This window comes from Podarcis melisellensis (genome assembly GCF_964234715.1).
Source record: "Podarcis melisellensis genome assembly, chromosome: 6".
In the NCBI taxonomy this organism is placed as follows: domain Eukaryota; kingdom Metazoa; phylum Chordata; class Lepidosauria; order Squamata; family Lacertidae; genus Podarcis; species Podarcis melisellensis.
This window is the reverse complement of record NC_138538.1, coordinates 93143872-93166930: the sequence shown is the minus strand read 5'-3', so window position 1 is coordinate 93166930 and position 23059 is coordinate 93143872. Positions and strand designations below refer to the sequence as shown.

Sequence of the window (23059 nt, the reverse complement as noted above, 5' to 3'; positions counted from 1 at the left end):
TCGCCTTCTTCCCCCTCCCCGGGTCTTTTTGAAAGGAGGCGCGCAGGGATTGGCTGGAGGGGGCGTGGCTTCCCTGGGAAAGTGACGTCACGCCCTCTCCCTGCAGTGTGAATGAATCAAAGCTGCCTCTCCTCCACCAGCGCTCCTACGACGAGGAGCACCACTGCAGCAGCACTTTTAACCCAGGATACAGTCAAACTGGGATAGCAGGAGAAGCCAAGGGGATTTGGAGCGGACCAGGGCCAGCCTCAGCCCTCCTAGAGCGCCTAGAAGGATCGGCCCCGATCATACTCCGTGGTTTTTTTGTTTTTGTTACTGATCAAGATTTTTTTAATTTTTATTTTATTAAATCTATAGACATATATTCTCCTGGGGGTTTTTTCCGTCCCCATTTTTTTTTCCTCTGCTCGATACGTTTGAAATAAAATGATGCAAACCTCAGCACTCACTACAGAAGGTTCTGTCAAGGGGCTTCCAGAAATCCTTGGTGTGCCAATGCAACGTAAGGAATTTTCTCTCTCTCTCTCTCTCCCTCTCTCGCTCCCTCTCCCACATTGATTTAATAATAAAGAAAACTGGCAGTCTTAGGAGCTCGAATGGTGCAGGGAGGATTATTATAATAACTGCGCTGCCCAGATATGAAGAAGACGACTAGCAGAGTGCGCGTGTGTGTTTATGTAGCGCTGCGCTAGCGATATTTCAAGGTTGTAAACAGGTGGGCTGGTGACTTTTCCTGTTTAAATAGCTGCATGGAGGTGCATAGGAGTCTCTTTGCTTCACGGATAATCTTAGCGTTCAAAGCACCTCGGAAGCTTAAAGAGGTTAGTGGTCAGAGAATTGGGAAGGCAGAAAGAAGAATGGCAGGTATAGGAATCGGGGAGGACATCAGCGGCTCGCAAGAAGTTTGCCTGAAGCCTGATCCCTCCAATCCCTCCTTTTCCTCTTCCAAGGGGCAAATAATGGGGGCCACCCCTCCCTCGTGGGGCCTCCATCCGAAGGGTATGCATGAGAGGGGGGCATTTGTTGCTTTTAAATAAAGTGATTGTCGCCCAGTTCCCCAGTCTCTCCCCCCCCCCACGCTGCTTACTCCAACGCTGTGGCTTTCTTGAGAGTAAGAGTAGCGGACACACGAACCGCTGCGAACTCATTGCACTGGTGATTTGTGCGTTGCTTTCCCAAATGACATCCTTTTTTGTGTGTGCGCGCGTGTATATTTGTAGCCCCGGGAAGATGCGTGTACCGAGGGGAGTGTGGGGATTATCTGGTGTCTATTCTTAGACGTGCAGCGTGTCTTTCGCGGTGTGCCTCTGCAGATAGATCAGGAGTGTTTACGGGAAAAGGTAGGTAGACCCAAGTATGTGCATATAAACGAGTACGAATAGGTGAGGGAGGTCTGGAGAAGTCAATCATGTATATATTTCCCTGTGCAAAACGTATTTCCCCCAACTTTATCTTTTAATACGTATGCTGGTGGACGGTATTGTTTATATAGCGCGGCACCTGTCTGTTGTATCCTTCCTTGTGAACCTGCCTCGATCTACCTGGCAACCCAGCCTCAAACTATATTCAGAGGTGAGAGCCACTGATTTAAAATGAGACCAGCGTCTAGGTAAGCAGCAGGCATGGGTCAGCTTGCCAGTTCTTCCCCTGAGTTCAGTGGGGCAGACTCCTAAGTGCATATTTCTTTCTAAGTCATGATTAGGATTTCAGCCTCCAGTGCAATCCTAAAACCCCCTCGCTCACTTATAAGCGAATAACTTATAAGTTAGCTTAAGTGAGTATGTTACTCACTTATAAATAACTAAATGCCTCGGGGCCGATTTCTGGGATGACAGGCATGGAATCCGTCTGTTTATAAAACATGTGTCTACTCCGTTCATCTATGAAGCAGCAAAATGCACAGTTTGCGGGTTTGTAATGTGTGCGTATATATTACATATATGTGTGTATTAAGTTGCCAAGCGGGAAGCCTGCCGATGTGTGTGCAAATGGCAGGGGTGTTGTGTACCTTTTAAATGGGGCCACCTCTAGAGAAGTCTCCGGACACAATTCAAGGCTACGAACCTCATTACCCTTCCTTAAATTCCTCTGGCCTCCGTGGGCTCTGCAAATAAATAAATGCGTTTCAGAACGGGGTATGTGCGTGTGAGAGAAATTGGGGCACTGTCCACCCCCAGATTTAACAGCTGTTAAGCCCAGTTCATTTCAGTGGAGTTTATAATAAAACATGTGTTTTACTCTCTTTTTGAAAACTGCGGGACTTAAGAGCGTTCGACTTGGCTGGATCGTGTCCGCGCTCCTGTGTTGCCCATAACGATGCTGAAAAGGTCCTCTCTCCCCTCCCTGGGTCAATATGACATTGCTGGCCAAGGAAACATTCAGCTTGGTTCCGGTCATATGAGCCGTTGTAGCCGCAGAGCGGCTGCTGTTTTGCCAGTATGGGCGTCCTGGCCTCCTGTGTCGCCTTCGCAGGATGCACAGACGCGTTATGGATAGATGCATGCACGCGTGCGTATGAACTGGTCACCCTCCTGTCTCTCTATCTACGTTTGTGTGCACGTGTGAAGTCCCGAGAGAGAGGGTGCTGAAACAGATGTGCCCACGCGCCCTTTCCCCCTGAACGCACAAACTCGGGACCTGCGTGTGGCGGAGGGCTGCGCGTCTCTCTGTGTGCAGCGAGCAGGTGGTCGCGCATCTCCCGCTTGCTGTGCGCCCTCGCCTGCCCTTCCCGGCTGCTGCGCGCGTGGCACAAGTGCGCTACGCCGTGTTCTTCGCTGTTCCTTTCTCTTCCCCACTGCCTCTTGCTGCTATCCTTTGGCTGCTTTGGGCCGGTAAATCTACCTGGCTGCCTCGGAGGCTTTCAAAAGGGAGATCTTTAGTTTCAGAATTGAGCGCAGGGCAAGCAGCCCTCGGCTTAGAGAAGGCTGCTGCTCCCACTCGGCTGACGCCGTATGTTTGGCATCGCCCCGAAGCCAGTCTGGACTATGGAGAACCGAAGCCTGTTCATGCATACTCGGAAGTAAGGAAGCGTTCCATGGGCCTTAGTGTTCCCCCGCCCCACGAAAATAATAATAACCCAGGGACTTAAATGCCGCCGCCATCTCTAAATCCTGTGAAACTGAAGGGCTGCGCTCTGCATCCGGCACAATCCTATTCAAATCGACAGTTTTAAGTGTAGCCTTAAGCTGGGGGCACTTACCTGTCTGCGCAATGGACCCATCCTGAGAAAGTACACTCATTTACTTGAGGCCAAGAGAGTCTTTTTTAAAAAAAGCCGAATGTTAATTTCCTAACAATTTCTGTCGGTAGGAACATTCCGTGGCTTCGATCCAGAAAACCTATTAACTAAGACGCGGGCATCGTGCTCTAAGCAGCGGGGATCCCTGATCCGCGTGCCAGCCCAGCTAAGGCGGAGCAGGCTCCAGCCCACACACTTACTTTGGATCAAACCCCGTTGAACGCAGAGGGTCTTGCTTCTGCCCAGTGGCGTAGCGTGGGTTGTCAGCACCCGGGGCAAGGCAAGTAATTTGCGCCCCTTAACCCGTGGATTTGCGCCCCCTAACCCTAACCCCAGATGTTGCGCCCGGTGCGGCCGGGCCCCCCTGCACCCCCCACGCTACGCCACTGCTTCCGCCTAAACTCACACGCAGAGATTAGGCCGCTTTTGATTTCCCTCTAGGATGGTTTGATCTGCAATCATTCACGGCTCAACTTGCCTGCGGATAGTAGCCACTCACGCAAACAATATAAGGCATCCCTCTTACAAAGCGGGTTCTTGCTAGGCCCCGCTTAAGGAACTGCCTTCCTAAAGGAACCAGAAAGATGCGCATTTCCTTTAAGGCGGACTCTGGGAGGAGTACAGCCGAGACGCCCAAACCAGGAGCCTTTCCGACTGGAAAAAGCGGCTAGGATCCCTCTACCGCTCCAGGACCACAATGCTCAACTCCGCTACTTGAGAGTAAAACCCATTGAACACAATAACTTGCGAGTAAACGTGCATGCGCAGCCCAGTACCCATGCCTGATTGAATACTCGGTTCCGCTGAGTGAAATGCGTAGAAAAATCCTAATGCGTATTTGGATACGCATCTTTGCTGAACTTGGCCTGCAACCCAGTTTGGAAAACTGGGGAGCTGGATGAACCCCCGGCCTGTTGTGTCAACTTAACACCCCTCGGAATGGAGCTTGGCCTTGCTCCAATATTGGGGAGGGGGGCGACGGCGCGGCTACACGGGAATCCAACTTTAGATTTCCACCTAGAGAAGCCTACACCTTAAAAAAAAATGCGAATTGGGGATGCGACAGCGCGTGGATGCAAACACTTGAATCCTATACTTTGCTATGTGGCTCTTCACCTTTGGCAAACTGGACTGTACCTCTTGCGGGAAAGAACCTTAAATTTGCTCTTTCGTCTGCGCCCCATTTATCCTCTTCGAGGACTTTCTCGCCCGCCATCGAGAATTATCTTTCGGTTAGGCTCCCGTCCCGTTTTTATTTCTTTCCGGAGCTGCTGCTCCTATTTTTCTGAAAACCAAATTAAGGAAGGAAGGAAGGAAGGAAGGGCGGAAGGAAGGAAGGAAGGAAGGAAAGAAAGACGGGCTGACTGCATGCGGAAACATAGATCAGGAACTTGCTGCAAACCGTGTGCCCCAAATTTATAGCCTGGGTCACTGCAAGAGTATTTCTAATGGAGAGTCAATTGGTTTAATTCAATTAGGCCTAGAATATAACTCAGAAAGTCCGTTAAATTCCAATTATCTAACCGCTGGAGTGTGCGCGCGCGTGCGTCTGCATTTCCCCATTTCCCCCTGCCTTTCTTTCCATGTGTAGACAAACGTCAAAGTATTCATTTACATATTTATATCTCCCTGTTTTATCTCTCTCTGTCAACATTGGAATACGCAGAGGATTGCCCGCTCCTGGGCGGAGCTGGATGCTGTGTGCATTCAGTATTTTGGGTCGGCCCGCAAAAAAAACAACAAAAAAAACTATCCCGCCTCTAAATGCATTAAAAATAAAAGCACCGTCTCTGCGCGCGAGGACTCAAAGGCCACAACCCCGCGCAGAGCAAGCCCCTGGAAATCGGGGTAGATGATGCTATCTCTTTTCCGACTAGGCCTTCTCGGGTTCCCAGTTTGTTTGTTTATTCCTATAAATGTTTGGGCTGAAATCTCTATTCCATCTCGAAGTGCCCGTGTTCTTCTTAATCCTTCCGATTTTTCTCTCGGGACTCTTTTCCCCACGGGTTTTCTTCCTTACCCGATCCCATACATCAGATCGTGTGAATGCGTTCGTGCTTCCCTCGCCTCCTTTGCAAAGTCCCACCTGCCCAAATGCCCACCGTGGAACTCTGGTCCCGGGACCCGAATACACTTTCTCTCCTCTCTCTTTCCCTGATCCTGACCCTGTCTGACAGGGGCGCGCTTTTTCTAATGGAGGGGTTTTTTTTAAAGCATCTTTTAATTTTTGTTGGAGCAGGTGGGGGATTCCACCTAGGCGTTTCTGGAAAGAAGCAAAGGGCACCGCAAAGGCTCGGAAGCTCTTTGCCTAATAGAGATGCGCAGGCGTTTAACCTGTTAAGGACGCCTGACTGCCGTCACCCGCCGCCACGTCTGCTTTTTCTGACTGCTCCCGTTTTGCGAGGCTCTGAGCACCCAGATGCCACTCCAAAAAAGCAGACTCCATTCTTTCCTCAGTATTGGGTGTGTCCCTCCACCGTCTCCTGTTTTTAAGAACAATTCTTCGCTCGGAAAATCTGTGGCAAAATGGCACTGCATCTCTCACTTTACCTTCACTAATGGTTTGCGTCGTCCTCTTTCCCTGCGCACCCCAATTTTGGCTCATTTACCGTAATTCCATAAAATGCAGGGGTTTCAACCCCATCCCTAGCAAACAGGCTAACTCGAAGGAAAGGGAACGGATTTCCCTGTTAACCCAAGTTCCCAGGATAGAGGGTGGTTCGAAATCGAAGCGTGTTGCCAATTTCAAGTCAGTTGAGGAGAGAGAGGTGTTTTCTTTTTGTTTTGTTTTAAGGCAACTCTTTTCTCTGAACGGTTGACTAACCCATCACCTTTTCCGCAGTGATCCAGTCTGGAATTCACAGCCTCGGTTGTACTCGGATTAATAGGACGCAAATCGAATTAAATCCACGTTAGTTGGGATAACGTGGTTGTTTCGGATTCAGGCTATAAAATGCGCCTTCTTTTCCTGTTAGATGTCTTCCTTCCTTCCCTCCCATCCCGACTCCCAATTCAGATTTCCCCACCCAGAAAACCGAATCTGGATTTGAGTGAAATTTGAGATAAGCTGAGAGGTTCGGTTGCCCGTGCTTTGGTTCCCCCTCTCCAATGGTTCTGCGCGTTCTGGTTGTTCTTACTAGTGGAAAACGAGGGAGGCCAGAAGCGGGAAAGATCCAAGGTGGAATAGTTACGAAGGTGCGGGTCTTGCTCCGATTCTCGGCTGTGACTTGATCCGATTTCTTTGTCGAGTGAATTCATTCTCTCTCCTGGGGACCGTAAGGAGAGAGACGAAGTCACCTCTTATCATGGTGATATACCCCTGGCCTCCTCTCTGATATCTTTTCTCGGCCTTCTCCAATTCACTTAAGGCTGGGAAGCGTCGTTCTCTGTCAGTGTCCCTACCTCGCTTGCACCACGACGTCCGGAGACTTCGGTTTCCTGACCGGACTGGAGCCGCCTTTCCTTTGGGAGGGGCGGGCGGAGAGGGCGAACTGGGCAGCCCGACCCCCCCACATCCCTCGAGACTGACTGGGCTATGATGGGGAATATCTATGTTGTTGCGTCCAGCAGAAAATCCTCTCTTTTCCACCGTGTCGAAATGTAACTTGAGTATGGAACCCCGGCGGGGAGGGCAGCCCAGATCTGGACCCAAAGGGGGTTGGTTGCAAAGTGTGTGTGTGTTCTTTCCCCTTCCTTGGATTTGAGAAGAGGGGAACTCGCCCTCGCCGCCGGTTGCCGAGCGAAAGGCGACGCTTTGGGCTAAGACAGGTTTTCTAAATTCGGAGTGGCAAGCTCCGATTTCTCTCGCCTCCTTTGTCCGCACTGCTGATGTTTTCCAAATCAAGGAGTTTTCTCTTCCCGAAATGGGGTTAGATTTTTACGCAGCCTGCCTAGGCACATAGGCACGAGAATTGTGCGACAGTGGTTATATATTATAATGCATTTTATGAATGTGGTTTTGTATAAAACCGTTTTTAGCGTGCCCTGCGCGTCACCATTCGTATACCACGTAGTACAAACAGTTTCCTGATCACTAAACACCTAAAAGTAATTGAAAGGAGCAAGTAAATAACCAAAAGTAGGGGGGAGAGACAGATAAACAGGAAGGGAGAGGGGAGGGGTAAAAGTGCGGAGGGAGAGGAGGAGGATAGAAAATTAAAAGAGGATTTTGCGTGGGCTATAGAATACAAGCTTCTGGATAATATGTAAATAATTTGAATCTTAAGCTCGGATGGTAATGCGCATTTTCTGCGGCGCTCATATTATTTTTAGTGAAGCTTGCGCAGGAGAAAGGGCAGGTGCGCTGCGCCTTTCGCAGGTGTGGGAAGCGTGCTTAACCGCAGATTTAGGCAGATGAAATGGTTAAGCGGCCAGCGTGGGGAAGTGTACTGAGGTTCCTTGTTTTCAACTGTCTGTACCCAGAGGTGCACGGAGACTGTAGTCGAGAGGTGGGGGGTGAATGTTTGCGCCCCATCGATTTGCTGTCGTGATGGGGCCAGGTCCTGGCAAGCAGCGGCCTCTGGAGATGCGGGTTTTCTCGCGGTCTTGTTTGCGCGCCAGAGCGCGGGCGCCTTTTGCGACGCTCGGCTTTAATCGCTTTGCGCGCTTTCCAGAGATCTGTCGCGGATTCCCACTTTCCGCGCGCGCGTAGCTGGGGACAGACAAATCGCCCTTTCTTCCCCTTTACCCCGACTTCCGCTGCCTTCTGCATGAACATCAGCCGCTCCTGTTGGAGTCTGTCAGGAAATAAGCCAAACAGGACTTCAGACCTTAAACAAAATACAAACACTCGATTTTGCATTTAAGGGCATTTTGTTATTTTGCATCTAGGGGCATTTTTAATTTCGTTTAGCTCCATCTCTTCTCCTACACTGATGAGCGAATAAAAAACAAATTACTGACACCGACTTTAAAGGGTCTGGGTGTCTCTGATCTGCCGTGATTTTTGATGGCCCCCTCACTCCATGTCCGGCGGGGGGGCGGGGGAGAGAACAAAGCATTCCTGCATTTTTAAGATCTCCAGAAAATCAACAGCCTCTTGCATTTTCGAACCACTAATTTAAAGACACAAAAATGACGGTTTCCTCACTTTTCTTTACTCGTTTTTTTTAACAGTTGCTGTTTTGTGTGTGCGCGTGTTTTCTACAGCTCCAACAAAAATACAGCCATCATTCTTCCGCCCACTCTCTCCAGTTGAGACAAATAGAAAACCATCTATAAAGAGGAAAACAACAACAACTTTCATTGCATTCTGTTGCTAAAGCAAATCTCTGCTTGGCTGCTTGCCTTGTTGAAGTGGGGGAGGGGTGGGTTCTAGCAGGATCCTAGGAAAGTAAAAGGCACCGGGGAGACTCGGGCCTTTGGGGGTTTCTTTGGGGGTACCTACCTCCTTCGTCATTTTGGAAGCTCAGTGGAGAGAGAGGACGGAGAGACCCTCCAGTTTTAATCTCTCCTTCGGAATCTGCGTGGCTCCCACCCCCGTTTTCTTCCCTCTGGTGGGATCCCCTAGGGAGGGAGTGGGCTCTCCTAATTCCATTATATCAACTGGAGGAAAACTCGTTCTCCAGCGCCCTCCCTCTCCCCCTTCCCGGTTAATGTAATGCGCCGCAGGCAGCGGGTCTGTTTTCCCTTTCCAAGTGCTGCGTCTTGTATAAATGGATCTTGCCACCGGTGGGCGAGCAAATCGCCCCAAGGCATCCCAGGCGCAGACCGGATTTCAAGCCGTTTGTTCCCAACCTTTCCCTGGAAAAACCGCGAGGTAAATAACGACAGCCTCCTCCTCCTCCCGTTGTTCCTGGGCGATGATGTGAGTCCCAGCATTGGGCCAGGTGGCTGCTGCGACAACGTGGTCGCAGGAAAAGGATCCACAGTGGATCCCCAGAACCTAACCTGAGGCGTTGGATGCAAAATAACTAGGACGCTTTTGTTGGCCACAACTCCAAGAAACTTAGTGTTTGCGGAACTCCACAGCCGGTGTGGAACTGCATTAAACGGAATTAATTCGCATCACCTCCGCACACTTAGCGTTCCACCTGGCTGTTGGGGACTGAGTCCCTGGCCCAGCCGTCCTTAGGGTTGCTATCTATACCCAGAGCATTTTCGCTTTATTTTGTGATATTTCCCCATTAAATTTATTCTTGTTTCGGCAAAGAGAATGAGTGGGGAAAGTTGCACAGCGCCAGCTTTTGAGAAAATTAAAGATCGCGCTCCCCCTCCGCGCATTGTAGATGTGAAAATAATAACCTATGATTTGTGGTTTAGGAGAGAGATTGCTGATGGTGGTCTTAATGTAGACACCTAGGGCAGGGTCATCTCACCAGGTGCGCAGGTTTTGAAGGCTGTATTGTGTGGTTGGTGTTCTTAAAAAGAAAAAAACGATGTGTGTCCATAGGCCATGGAAAACAAAGACTCTCGCGAACCACTTTCAGCCCTCGTAGAAATTATCGTTTGGTGGTTTCCTTTCAAATGCGCCTCTAACCTCGAAAGGTTCTGCAACCTGAATCCGTGTAAAAAGCGGCATTTTGTGATGTTTTTGGCAGAGCACAGCGCAGCACTGTTCGTGCCTGCTCAGAAGCAAGTCTCACTGAGTTGAATGGGGCTTACTCCCAGGCAAACAGGCATAGTATTGCAGCCTTTAACTCCCCACTGCGAAGGGTAAAATCTTCGGGAAACTCCTGATCCGCTTTCCCCATGCGCTGAATTCCTATGGCAATATCGCATAGCAGAAGTTAAAACAATGCAACGTTGCTATTGTTGTTTTAAAAGGGCAGAAATTTAGAGCATGTCTTTTTCAGATCACTGAAGAGATCCTTTTCTATACATCTCTTGAGCCCTATTCTGGGCTTCTCTGAATTTGTGTGCTCTAGCCTCATATTCAGTGCGCGATCCAGCCAAAGTTCCCACCAATTTTAACGAGAGAGAAACCACCACGTTCTTAACTTCTGGATTGAAATAAACGAAATTCACGGTTTAATGGCTTGATCATGTATACTAATTGTTGCTATTTATTATTATTTTTTCCACATCACCACTTTACTACAATTTGCTTCAAAACAATGAAAAACAGCGTTGACACACGTTATTTAAAGCCCTTGCAAAAATTGCTGAAATGAGCACTTTGTATGTAGGTTTGAACTGCACTTATTGCTTTCCTCCTTTTCCTTTACCCCCTTGCTTTTAAAACATCTGGTGTGTGTGTATTTGCTTTTTAAAAATGACAGTACAGTTCTAACCCCTTTTTATCTTGCTCTCCTCTCTTGAAACACGCAGGATTCACATCCATTATCAGACGCCCATCTCTTCTCTATTCCAGAAAAGCCTGCCCTGGTTCAAATAACCAAAATATGCAGGAGTAAAATGAAAATAAATAAATAGATAGATACTGATGAAAGGCACATTATCCAGCCGCTGGTATGGGAATTTGTCCCTTTGTTCCCAGTACAGACAGTAGGAGAGACACTAGGCGAGAAAAGATAATTTAAACTTTAAATTTTTCTATGCTTTAAAGTTTAACTGAATCATACCTTCCAGTGACACAGCCATTTAATGTACAACGATTAAAAAAAATAAAATTTGGTGTATCTGGAAAGACTTACACATTTGCCTTAGAAGAAACCAGTCCAGTACAAGGGAACAGCTTAGCAATTTTATATACTCTCGTGTGTGTGTGTGTGTGTGTGTGTATCAAAATTCTGAGTATTTATAGTATTCACTTTTGAATTCTGGAGAATGAATTTGCTTCATTACCTCTAAATGTGAATATGAAGGACAGCATTTATATGTGCCTTCGAGAGGTAATAAATAACAATATACATTTTGCTAAGTTACTGAGCTTTCAGTATTGCAGCAATTTTACAGAAGGGAACTAAGGTTAAGAGGCAGTGAATTAATCACCCAGTTGGGTCTATGATGGAGATTAAATTTGGACCGGGATCCCTCTTAGCTTAGAACTCCAGGTACTGAATCACATTCTTTAACACTGCAGTTTTGAAAAATAGCGCACTTCTTTCTTAGTGGACCACAACCACAGTTATATAGGAAAATCAACTTGAAATTGTTTGACTGTTGTGACATTTCTCTCTAAGCAATATTGGGATTACTATACCTGAGCATAGGGTGGGAGGGACGTGGGTTGCCTCCCCAACATAGGACTCCCATCTCTTTTGCAAAAGTACGATTACTAGGCTCTCTTGAAGAGCAGTGAAAATATGAAGAATGTTGGGCAAATGCGTCTGTTTGGGACCCTAGGGCCAAGGAACAGGGTAGCCATTCTGTTTATTGTGGATGTGGGGACATGCGTGCCAAGGACAAACTTTTAGGATTAAGCCATGGAAGTGTTTCCTTTATTTACCTGGTTTTGCCAAAGCGTTGCCTGTTGTGTTTAATATCTTAAAGGCTTTTCATGCTTGACTATGTTCTGAAACATAGCTTTTATGCACGCGTGTGTCTTCTTCAGAGGGGCGTTGTTGTAACTTTTGAAGGGTTACCTGCATGCCTGCTTCTCTACTGAGACTTCCATAATTTGGAGCTGATTTGTTGCAGCTGCAGATCATGTTTGTGGTGGGACAGGGTTGCGGGAGCACAGCTTTCCACAGGGCTATTCCAGGTTTCTTCCCTAAATGTTCAGCTTCAATTAAACAAATCTATGGACTTAGCATTCTAGCCCAGGGCTCTCCAGGTGGTGCTCTCCAGGTGGTGCTAGAATCCAGCTCCTCTCTGTCTCATCCAACATGGTCAATGGTTGGGGATGATGAGTATTGACATTCAGCAACCTCTGGAGGTTACCAGTTTGGCTCTCCCTATTCTAGGTCCTACTGCCGTTTTAAGGCAATAAAAGGGGGTGTTCCCATGTTCTGACAAATGAGCACAAAGCTCTAATGAAGCAGAAACGCTGTGCATTAAAAATGATTAAATTAAATGTACATTTAAAAAAAAATAATTATGGGATAACTTTTAAAATGCAATGCATATCACCTTACATTTTAAAATATTTTAAATATAAGAAATAATTAAGAAACCCTGGTAGATAACAATAAAAAAGCAATCCATATTCACCTATGTTGCGCTGAAATGGGAACTAGATCTTTGGATGAAAGACAGGATAAAATAAAATCCACACATAACAAATTGCCATGGGCAATCAGAATACATGGGTCTCAAAATGAATACTGCTCAGGGGTACAGACTGCTATTTTGCAAAGGAAGGAAACAAAAACCCCCTCACCTCCCTAAAATACTTGATTTTCATTGTCTTGAAGTGGCGCCAGCTGATTTTTTTTATTCAAAGTACTTTAAATCACACCATGTTCTAGTAACTTTACACCAAATTAAACTGCTCAATGGGACCTTTAATCACTTTTGTTGCTGTTTAAAAAAAATACTTAGATTTAGTTTCAGGGCTAGCCCATTTTGGTGTGGTGAAAAATCCCAACGGCATCTTTCCTGCTTCCACTAATTAGCGTGAGGCACAATCCATAGGGGATGGTCTCCTGTGCTGGCCTGATTGAAATGAACAGCAGCTGGGAAAACTGTTGCCTTACAGCATGATCCTAAATGCTTTCACCAACATGATCTTGGCCAGCCTTGGCCAACCTGGTGCCCTCCAGATGTTTTGGACTACAACTTCCTTTAGCCCCATGGATGGCAGCTGTAGTACATGACCTGTAGAGCCTACCGGGTTGGTGATCCTAGCAAACACCGAACACTTCACGGAGGCTTGTGGAACTTCCCAGGGAATTGTGTATCATGAGGGCAGGGAAGATGTTTCATTATGTGCATTGGGTGGTGGTGATGTGTCTGTGTGTGTGTGTGTGTGTGTGTGTGTGTGTGGAGAGAGTCATTGCAAGGTTTGGAAGCCTGTTAGAACTCCATTTTATACAAACACCTCCCAAAAATAGTAAGGAGCGAAGTATATTAGGAAATATTTCTCACATTGCTAGTTCAGGCTATCTGTTGTTACTTTCTTCTAACATAAATAACTAATATAAAGATATATTTAACTGCTGCAATGTGACCTGAAATATCGGGAAAGGAAGGGAACAATGACACCCATTGCTCCTCCCTAAGACACCCGTGTTAATGGCGCCCCAAATCTACTGTCTGATGTAGGCTCACCTCCGTTCAGTTCTATTTAGTCATGCAAGTATCTTCGGCGCATGTAACACCTTCTGTGCATAGTGTTTTCAAGGAAATAAAACATGCATCAGAGAACACTTTTTGTGTATAGCTACATAACTAAAGCCTGTCCTTTATTAGCATAGCGTAAGGGCCCTTTTTCAGACTTCTAGAGTTAGGAGGGTCAATCTTGCTTGGTACTGGGGAAAGGTAATGATGAAATTTGAAGCATGGAACAATGACTCTTGAGGTCCCTTTCGACCCTAGAATTCTATGCTTCTGTGATTAGGGACAGTTCACAAAAGGATGCAGAGAAACCTGTGGGTTTCCTGCATTTTGCCACTATTGGGATATATTAGTTGCCACTAATATTGCATTTAGCACTTTTAATGCAGGAGCAAGGGAGGCAATCTAATAAATGAAGCACCGCTGATTGACCACTTACAAATGGCAAGCATTTCACCAATGTTCCCATGATTATTCCCTTTGACTATGGTGAGGCAGCTAAACCATCTTATTAGCGGCTTGTGAATCGGGAGTCCTGGAAATTCTGATAGAACCCCAAATGCCTCCTATGATTTGCTGGCATAATTCAGAATCGTGCTCTCTTGCTCTACCAGTACAATCAGCAAAATAAAGAGTGCTAGAACCAGCTTTCTTGGATGCCTGTCTGTCTTTAGGACCAATTCAATTTATTCCTGAGGTTTAGACATGTTAATCTGTGGCAGTGAAATCAACAAAGAGTATTGTGGCGCCATAAAGATTAGCAGAAATTGTGGCATACAATTTCATGTCCCGGAGCCTGTTTCAAAAGATTTATCAATTTGCAGGATATACATGGTCACAAAAGAGGAAATCACCCCCCAGCGCACGTGTGAACACTGAGATGAAGAGACAATGAAATACAAAAGATACAGCAGGCCTGATATTTATAAATGGATTTATGTTTGTGTGTATTTATACATAGTAAGATCAGTGAGCATCTATAACAATAGTCACTGGGAAGAACTCATTCTTTCTATATAACCTGTAGTGGAAGAAAAAAAGCCCTGCTCTTGAGTAAAACCCAAATGCAGTGCTTTTTTATGGGGGTACGCAGGGGTACGCATACCTAAATATTGTGTGAATCTTTGTACTTTTCCATTTACTGTATTTATTTCCCCCTATTTGAACTATAAAATGGTGATTTTCTTGAGTCAAAATGAGAGTACCCCATAACATTTTTAAAGGAGGAAAAAAAGGCACTTCCTAGAAGATGAATAGAACCAAATTTGCTGCTATTGTTGTTTCTGCCCCAGAATGAGAGGGTCAAAAATCCATTCTTTGTGGTTGCTGGGCAACCTCCGCCGCCCCCGGAAGCAGACGCGGCGTCGCGCTTCCGGTGCGGGCAGCGCCGTGCCCTCACCAAAGATGGCGGCGCCCTTGTCCCTGCAGCTGGAGTGCGGAGGTGGAGCAGAGCTCTTGTTTGGCGGGATCAGGAAGCAGCGGGTGACTCTGCCCCGCCAGGAAGGACCTTGGGATGTCCGAAAGTTGCTGGTGTGGATGAAGGAGAACCTGCTGAAAGAGAGGCCGGAACTGTTCGTGCAGGGAGAATCTGTGCGGCCGGGAATCTTGGTGCTGATCAATGGGGCAGATTGGGAGTTGATGGGCGAGCTGGGCTACCTGCTGCAAGACCAGGATCACGTCGTTTTCATCTCCACCTTGCATGGTGGATAGACTGCTGGGAGTATGAAAAAGAACATTTGTGCTGGTGGGCAGAGGGCATAAACATGCCTTGCTCTCCTGGCTGCCACCCCAGATCAGAGTCGGTTTCTCATTAGCTGCTTCTCTTTAATTAAGTCTGCTGCCCTTTCGACGCTTGGCTCCTCCCACCCAGTGGTTCAGCTCTCGACTCTTTTGCCCCAGAAGGAGATCGAAATCTTTTCTGCACCTGGTCACCTTCTTCCCTGCTCCAAGAGGTGCATGCCATGGGACAAGTGGCGGGAAAGGAGCTGCTTTGCACGTGGAACGGCAGAGCTCACCGCGGCTGCCGCCCTTGTTTGCTTTCTTCTCCTTGGCGGCAGCAGGGAAAGGTCTGGGATCAAAGAGGGGATCTCCCTTTCCTTCCCATCCAAGCCTTGGATCAGGTTGCAGCCGTTAACAGTCATTAAGGGATATGGGGGGCATGCAAGGAAGATGGCAGATGCAAGACTCCCTCAGCCTATCTGCTCTTGATTTACCATGCATAGATTTCAGTTCTGTGACTCAGCTTTAAAAAGTACCCATCTAGAGCCGGCTCACAAATGGTTACTTTGAATTTTGATGACTGAAGTACACTTCGCCTGCCTCTTTTTTAAAGAAAAAGAAAGTTGATGACCCTCAGAGTCCCTTCCAGTGCTTCAATTTTTCTGGAAGCACTGCCTGATCCTGTTCTGCCACAGCTGCTGTGCATGCATGCGATTGATTTCCCTTTTCAAATTGTCTACTCTGCACTGTTCTGTCGCAAAGCGTTTTGCAATGTGTTGCAGAAGACGGAGTGCTTCATTGGAAGCTGGGTGTTCCGGACTCAGGTTCTGCCTCAGTCATGTACTTACTTCACTGGGTGGCTTGAGCAAATTGCTCTCTCTGTTAACTTCAGTTCCACATGTGTAAAGTGAGATTTGAAATGATCTACTCTGCAGGATGGCTGTGACAATAAACAATAAAAGTTGTGAAAACAAAAACAAAACTCAAAATTCATTCTTTGTCACTGGTCAATTGTAATTAATTTAATGCATGTTTTGAACATGCAATTTTGGTTATTTAACTATTTGCAAAAATCAAATAGGCTATGTTGTTTGTACCTATTTGAATCTGTGAAGGACATACATAATAGCAAATAGGTTATGGCTTTCAGAATGAAAGCTGAGTGGGTGGTTGCTAATTTCCAAATTGTGCAAAAGTGGAAGAATGACACAACTTTAATTGAAGGCGTGGACGATGCTAATAATGGATAAAGTATTGCACCAATGGAAGGTAGCATTTTAACCCCAGATTTAATTATTATTGGAAAAAGGATTCCTGTTTCTAATTGAGCAGCTTGGAACAATAATAGACCACCCAGACTCTCATCCATGAGGATTTACTGAATTGAATATTGCCGTTGTCACTTGACCTTTTGTTTATGTACCTGAATAAATCACTAATTTTACTTCAGGTATTAGTTTACTTTATAGATCTGCAAGGGATGCTATTTAGGTGAAAAATGTAATGAAATCCCTTCAAATCAAAGAGCTAAAAAGGACAACAAATTCTAAAAAGCTAAGGCAAGGTGTTATCTTTTATATGTAACCTGAAACAGATTCACCCTGCTCAATGAAAAACGAATGCAGTTTGAACAGTCTAGAAAAACCTCCTATAAGAGTCTCAGAACTTGCTGTTTCTAGAGAAGAAACAAGTTATGAGAATGTCTTTCCAGCTGTCCTTGTTGCATGAACTTGACCACATGTCATAAAGAGGATGTTTCTCACAAAACATAATATGTAAAGGAAAGTATGGGAGAGATGTAACCCCTAGAACAGGGCATCTGGGGTGAAAGTCACTTAGGGGATGGTAAGGAATCCCTCAACCTTTGGATCACTAACCTATACAGTAATAAAATTCATCTAAATTTGGCACCAAGAAAGCCACAATTCTGCACTTCAGACAAAAGAATGGCACTGACAAGCAGCATGCAGACACCTGATTTGTAGCTTTGTAACTGAGTTGTTGCAAGAAGGAATTGTATTGGAGGGGAGCAGGTGGAAAGGCAGAAAAATAAGGAATGGGAGGTAAAAATGATGGATGATGGATGGTATGGATGTGCTTATAGCTGAGAGCCTAGAGGAAGTTTCACATTTCAAAGCAGGGGCCAGAATCTCTGGTCCTAAGAACTGGGGCCATTTCTAGAGGCAGCTTGTATGTTTTCAAGCATAATCTCTAGTCCTCATTAGCAACGGAAACCAATCCAGAGTCCCGGGCATTCACATTTACCACCTGTCTTCATCCTTTAAATTTAAATTTGAGGGCAGACAGCTGTGTTTTGCTTTTTTATCCTTTAGAACACAATTTTACATGAATGGTGTTCCATAAATGCATAGTGTACTGTAGGTAATAATTAATAATAATGATATAATTCCATAAACATTTGGGAAAGTTTGAAAGTGAGATTAGATCCTGCAGAATCCATGGCCAATGTCAGATTCTGTCCCAGACCTCAGAAGATCTGTACATGGAAAAATAATGTGTCGTGGGGGTGAGTGGGTTAAGCCCAGCTCCTGAAATCATAGCCCTGCAGAAAGCTCCAGATTAGGACACCACAGCAGATTGTGTTGGCATAGGATGCTCTTGACAACTGGTCCTGTTTAGCAGGTGTGTTCCACAGTGCAATGCAGGAAAGTCTCTCCTGAAAATCCACGGGTACCTGATATGATCCACGCTACGCCTTCTTTGTGGAACCAGAGCAGTTAAGATGCGATTGATCAGCAGGTTGTATTACCATCACAGCTTCTCGGCATGCCACTTCAAAGGCAAAGGCAATGTCACGAGGCGGAGGGAAGGGGGCTGCCTTGTGAATTATGGCATCATTATTATGCAAATAAACAGCACTTCTTTAGGAATTGATAGGATTTTGCGCAGGATCGTTATAAAATGAAGGTGACTGTGCATGGGAAACACAATGCGGAAGGCGGCTGATCTTCTATAAATTTCGAGGTGATTTGGTTTGGTTTTAGGAAGAGTTTTTGCTCATTGTGGTCCAGGCCCAAAGTCACCAGGGGGCAAGCCATGGGCCTTTCCTCCTCTCCTGTGAATTTTCAGCCTAGAATAGAATCATAGAATCATAGAGTTGGAAGAGACCACAAGGGCCATCGAGTCCAACCCCCTGCCAAGCAGGAAACACCATCAGAGCACTCCTGACATATGGTTGTCAAGCCTCTGCTTAAAGACCTCCAAAGAAGGAGACTCCACCACACTCCTTGGCAGCAAATTCCACTGTCGAACAGCATAATTTAAAGTATTTTGCCCTTTTTCTTGTAGAAATAGAAGGGGAAATGTGCAGGTAATATTGCTCACTTAGAAAAAACCCAGCTCCCACATGCCACTGTTTTTGTTCACATGAACAAAGTTACTGGACTGACAGATTCTGGGACACTGGGCCCTTAACAGTTATTACCATCTTATATAAATAAAATGAATTAAAAACAAACATAGACAAATGTTCAGATCTGGGTTTCCGTTGTTGTGCATCAACTTGATGTACACGTTACCTTGGCCATTGGCCCTTGTCTCCATCTCCCCCTGGCTATGGACTTTGTACCCCTTTAGAAGAAGTGGCAAATAACTGCTGCAGTATCCAGCCCATTGTGTCATAATAAGGATTTCAATCAAGCCGTTAAACTCATGACAACTGTGTTCCTACAATAAATCTCCTTCCCAAAAGCCAAGCATTCTGTTTCCAAGAGTAGTCAGCTGAATGACTCTGGGGTGTTTGCAAGCCCTCACTTGTTTCTGTCCAGCATGTTTAGAGGTTGTGTAGAGCTCTCCTTGCTCATAGCTGATGATAGAGCTGCTCTGCTGTTTTTTAGGATCAGTTGCGTGACGCTAAACACTCTCTCTCTCTCTCTCTCTCTCTCTCTCTCTCTCTCTCTCTCTCTCTCTCTCTCTCTCTCTCTCCTCTTGCTATGTCTCCTATCAGTTTTCCCAGGTTAGTAGAGTTGTACTTAATTCCTTCTGCTTAATACTTCCTTTCCAGAACTTCAAGGAATGATGTTTAAGGATGCAAAGTTAAGTAAATAAAAAGCAAATAGATTTTCGAGGATTATCTGAACTTGAAAAAGGGTGAGAAAAATCATAATCTGATTTAAACCCAACAATCCTTTAATTGCTTCCACCCTTTGATCTCCTAGCCAGGGGTGACATTTTTAGGGTTGAATTATGAACCTCTCCATTATGGAAACACTGACAGAATCTTAACTAGAGTGACATGCGTAGAACTGTGATGATCAATGGAGGATAGAATTGTACCATGCAACTCTAGTTGAGATTCAGTTGAAGTCAGTTTGGGCATTGCATCAGTGATGACTGGGAGTTGTTTAATAATCATGATCATAATCACAATGACAATCTTTTCTATATTCAGATATACTCACAGCACTGTTGCAATATGCTGATGCTTTATCTATACAAGTTTGGCAGTGGTGATGACAGTGGTGTTCAGCCTTAGGCTGGCGAGTTGCCAGTTTTGCATGCGATGGATGGCATTCTCTCCCCCCCCCTCAAAAAAAGGACAACTTGCATGGCTTGTGTGTTTTCCTGGACCCTGAATTGCTGCTGGATTTTCAGGTTCTGGCAGTGCCCAGGGCTGCTTCTCTTTGATAAAGATTTGGCTGTAAGTCACCTATGCGTTCATAATATCTCATGTTGACTATTGCAAGGTGAGCTGTTGCCAGATGGAGGTACTGCCTTTCAAGATGGCTCAGGAACTTCAGCTATTGCAGAATTCCATGTCTCTCCTCTTGCAAGAGTGGCCACACAGAGCATTTCACCCACAATCTTGCTCAGCTCTGTTTATTAGCTTCCAGGCCCGGCTGAAAATGCTGGTGGTGATCTTTAAAATTGGCTTGGTCTGTGGCCTCTCTATGTTTTAGAGGTGCCAATTCCTGGGGAATCCCTCAGATCTGCTGGGGAAGCTCTTTTTTTTAGAGAGAAGTGAAGCCTCTAAAGGTATAGGAAGCGATACTTTTACCCGCACTCTGCCAGTGTGGTGTAGTGGTTCAGAGTGGTGGACTCGTAATCTGGTGAACTGGGTTCGCTTCCCTGCTCCTCCACATGCTGGGTGACCTAGGGCTAGTCACACTTCTCTGAAGTCTCTCAGCCCCACTCACCTCACAGAGTGTTTGTTGTGGGGGAGGAAGGGAAAAGGAGATAGTTGGCCGCTTTGAGACTCCTTCGGGTAGTGATAAAGCGGGATATCAAATCCAAACCACCACTCTTCTTCTTCTTCTTCTTCTTCTTCTTCTTCTTCTTCTTCTTCTTCTTCTTCTTCTTCTTCTTCTTCTTCTTCTTCTTCTGCAATACCTTGCCAGCAGTGGCATTTTCGCTGTCATTCCAGTGATTAAATAAAAAATGGCTTTGTGAGAAAGGCTTCTGTGGCTTTCAGTGTGAGCTGGCTTCTCCCTCTACCACTGGGATTCCTTTGACCTTTCTATGGATGTTTTAGTACAAATTGTTTGACTTGCTGATTTGTGTTCTAAATTGCGTTTTAAAAATTGTTTCATTACTGTGATTTATTGTTGTTTTACCCGTATCGTACATTGCCTCAAGTGCCAAACTGTAGGCAGAGAATGCACACTATCTATCTATGGCCCACTATACAATACCGTTGTACAGATTTCTCTGGTAATGTATAGAAAGGACTCTGAATGCTCAAAGCACCATATAAATGTTTAGTTGCTATTAAAATAGGCCTCTACAATAAATCAAGTTATTTTAAAAATTCTGTTGATTAAATTCTGCAGCTCTAATTTATTTTATTTTATTTTATTTGTACATCTTTAATTTCAAGCACAAGAAGTCTGATTATGCCATCAGTATGCTTCATTGTGTGTTCTGTACACGGCAACTTCCTGCAACTGATTAGGATCAAATTCTGCAACTGTGTTACGGGAGAAGCTTCCCCTTGCTTAAGTCAGCACTTTAGGGCATCATTGAAGTTCTGCCCACTTGATTGACATCACTGTTTCCATGGCAACTAATGCACTTCAAGGAGAAAACAGAGCATGGTTTTATTTTCTTTTTTTTTAAAGGGGGACTAAAATCAGTAGCATAAACAAAATCTGCAGTGTTGGGGATGCTATAAAGTTTTCATTGCCACTTATTGGGGAAAAGCTGCATAACTCACTGACATTTCGGGAGCCTACGCAGTCTCAACTAGCTCAGGGCAATAAAAAATTTATAGGGCCCAAGTCTGCATTAATTATGGCTTGCACACAACACTTCTCATTGAAATGCATGGGCGGGCTGAGTAAATAAGGAAGTTTCGCATCAGGACCAGTGCAATCCATCTCTCTAGGGAAAGGAGAAGAGTTTAAATGTATGCTGGGCGGTTAAAGAGGTGGACATCTAGTGGGGAGTGCATATATATAATGTTTATAGAAGCTTCTGGAAATCAGTCAGACAGAAGTCAGTCTGCCTATGCCCAGCTCTACTTCTCTTTGACAGTCTTCTTCTTCTTTGGCGATCACTCGTAGCTGAGTAAGATTGTTTTCCATGAACACAGTCTTAACAGTGAGTCCGTAAGTGACTGTGGAGGCCAATTCTGGATCCACACATCCTTCCACAGTGGAGACATAGGTTTCTAGGCGGGAGTTGATCACGGTGAGGGTTTGCCAAGCGTGCCTTCCTCTTAGCACGTTTCTCCCTTTCGTCCCGAGTTCAAATGTCTTCAAAGTCCACAACACCTTTGGTAAAGGCTGTTCTCCAACTGGAGCGCTCGCAGGCCAGTGTTTCCCAGTTGTCAGTGTTTATACTACTTTTGTTTTTAGGTTTGCCTTGAGAGAGCCTTTGAACCTCTTTTGTTGACCACCAGCATTACGCTTTCCATTTTTAAGTTCAGAATACAGTGGTACCTCGGGTTACATATGCTTCAAGTTACAGACTCTTCAGGTTACAGACTCCGCTAACCCAGAAATAGTACCTCAGGTTAAGAACTTTGCTTCAGGATGAGAACAGAAATCATGTGGCGGCAGCGGAAGGCCCCATTAGCTAAAGTGGTACCTCAGGTTAAGAACAGTTTCAGGTTAAGAATGGACCTCTGGAACAAATTAAGTACTTAACCTGAGGTACCACTGTAGTTGCTTTGGACGATGATAATCAGGCATCTGAACAACATGACCAGTCCAATGAAGTTGTGGAGCTTCTCAGCTTGCCTTAATGTCCTGAGGACACATGCTTGCAGTTGGCCTGATGCATAGATTCTGAAGAAGAAAGGTCCACATACGGAAACAGTTGAATCTGACTTCAGTGCTGGCAATGAGTCAACAGCCTCCATTGCTCTTGAGAGCAGTGCCTTAGTTTAGGGGCCGGTGTGCACACAGGTCTGTAGTCCAACAGAGTGGAACAGCTGAAGAGTTAATGCTGTTCCCCTCAGTCCTCCTGGGATCTGTCTCCTGAGGCAGCTGCTTCACTCTGTCAAATGGTAGAGCTGCCCCTATTTCCAAGGCAAGGGGTACAAGCATGAGTGTTGCCTCGGTAATAGTCTCCCATGAATATGTCCCCTGATGTGTGGGGTATGAGAGGAAGAGGAGCTTGGTAGGCAATGCCACCAACTGAAGAGGCTTGTTTTAAAAGGGTTGCTTCTGGTGATCGCTATTGTTGCCAGGTGACCAACTCTATGGGGCTGAGGCCTCTCCCGGTGTGACAGTTGTCACGCATGTGTGATGTATGTGACGTCACACGCAATGCGTGCAAGACTTCAGCCCCCCACCCATCAATGTTGGGTACAACTCAGCGCCTGTGATTATCACTTTCTCAGAGTCCAGAAAAGCCTAGAGCTTACCTTCAGAATAATAATAATAATAATAATTTATTATTTGTACCCCGCCCATCTGGCGGGGTTTCCCCAGCCACTCTGGGCGGCTTCCAACAAAGATGAAAGATACACTAAAATGTCACATATTAAAAACTTCCCTGAACAGGGCTGCCTTCAGATGT

The 23059-nt window shown here is 45.7% G+C and overlaps 1 protein-coding gene and 1 pseudogene across 2 annotated transcripts in view; both read left to right on the top strand.

The window, feature by feature from the left end:
- Positions 1 to 426: 426 nt before the first annotated feature.
- Positions 427 to 23059, top strand: part of LHX4 (LIM homeobox 4) — a gene marked incomplete at its 5' end in the record, with an annotated part of 71456 nt that continues 48823 nt past the window's right edge. Inside the window, one exon of the mRNA XM_081915146.1 lies at positions 427 to 502. Within this exon, the coding sequence (XP_081771272.1) occupies positions 427 to 502 (76 nt within the window). The remainder of the gene's footprint in view (positions 503 to 23059) is intronic.
- Positions 14728 to 16525, top strand: LOC309372585 (ubiquitin-related modifier 1 pseudogene; annotated as a pseudogene). The gene has a single exon. The product of its transcript is annotated as a ubiquitin-related modifier 1 pseudogene (transcript).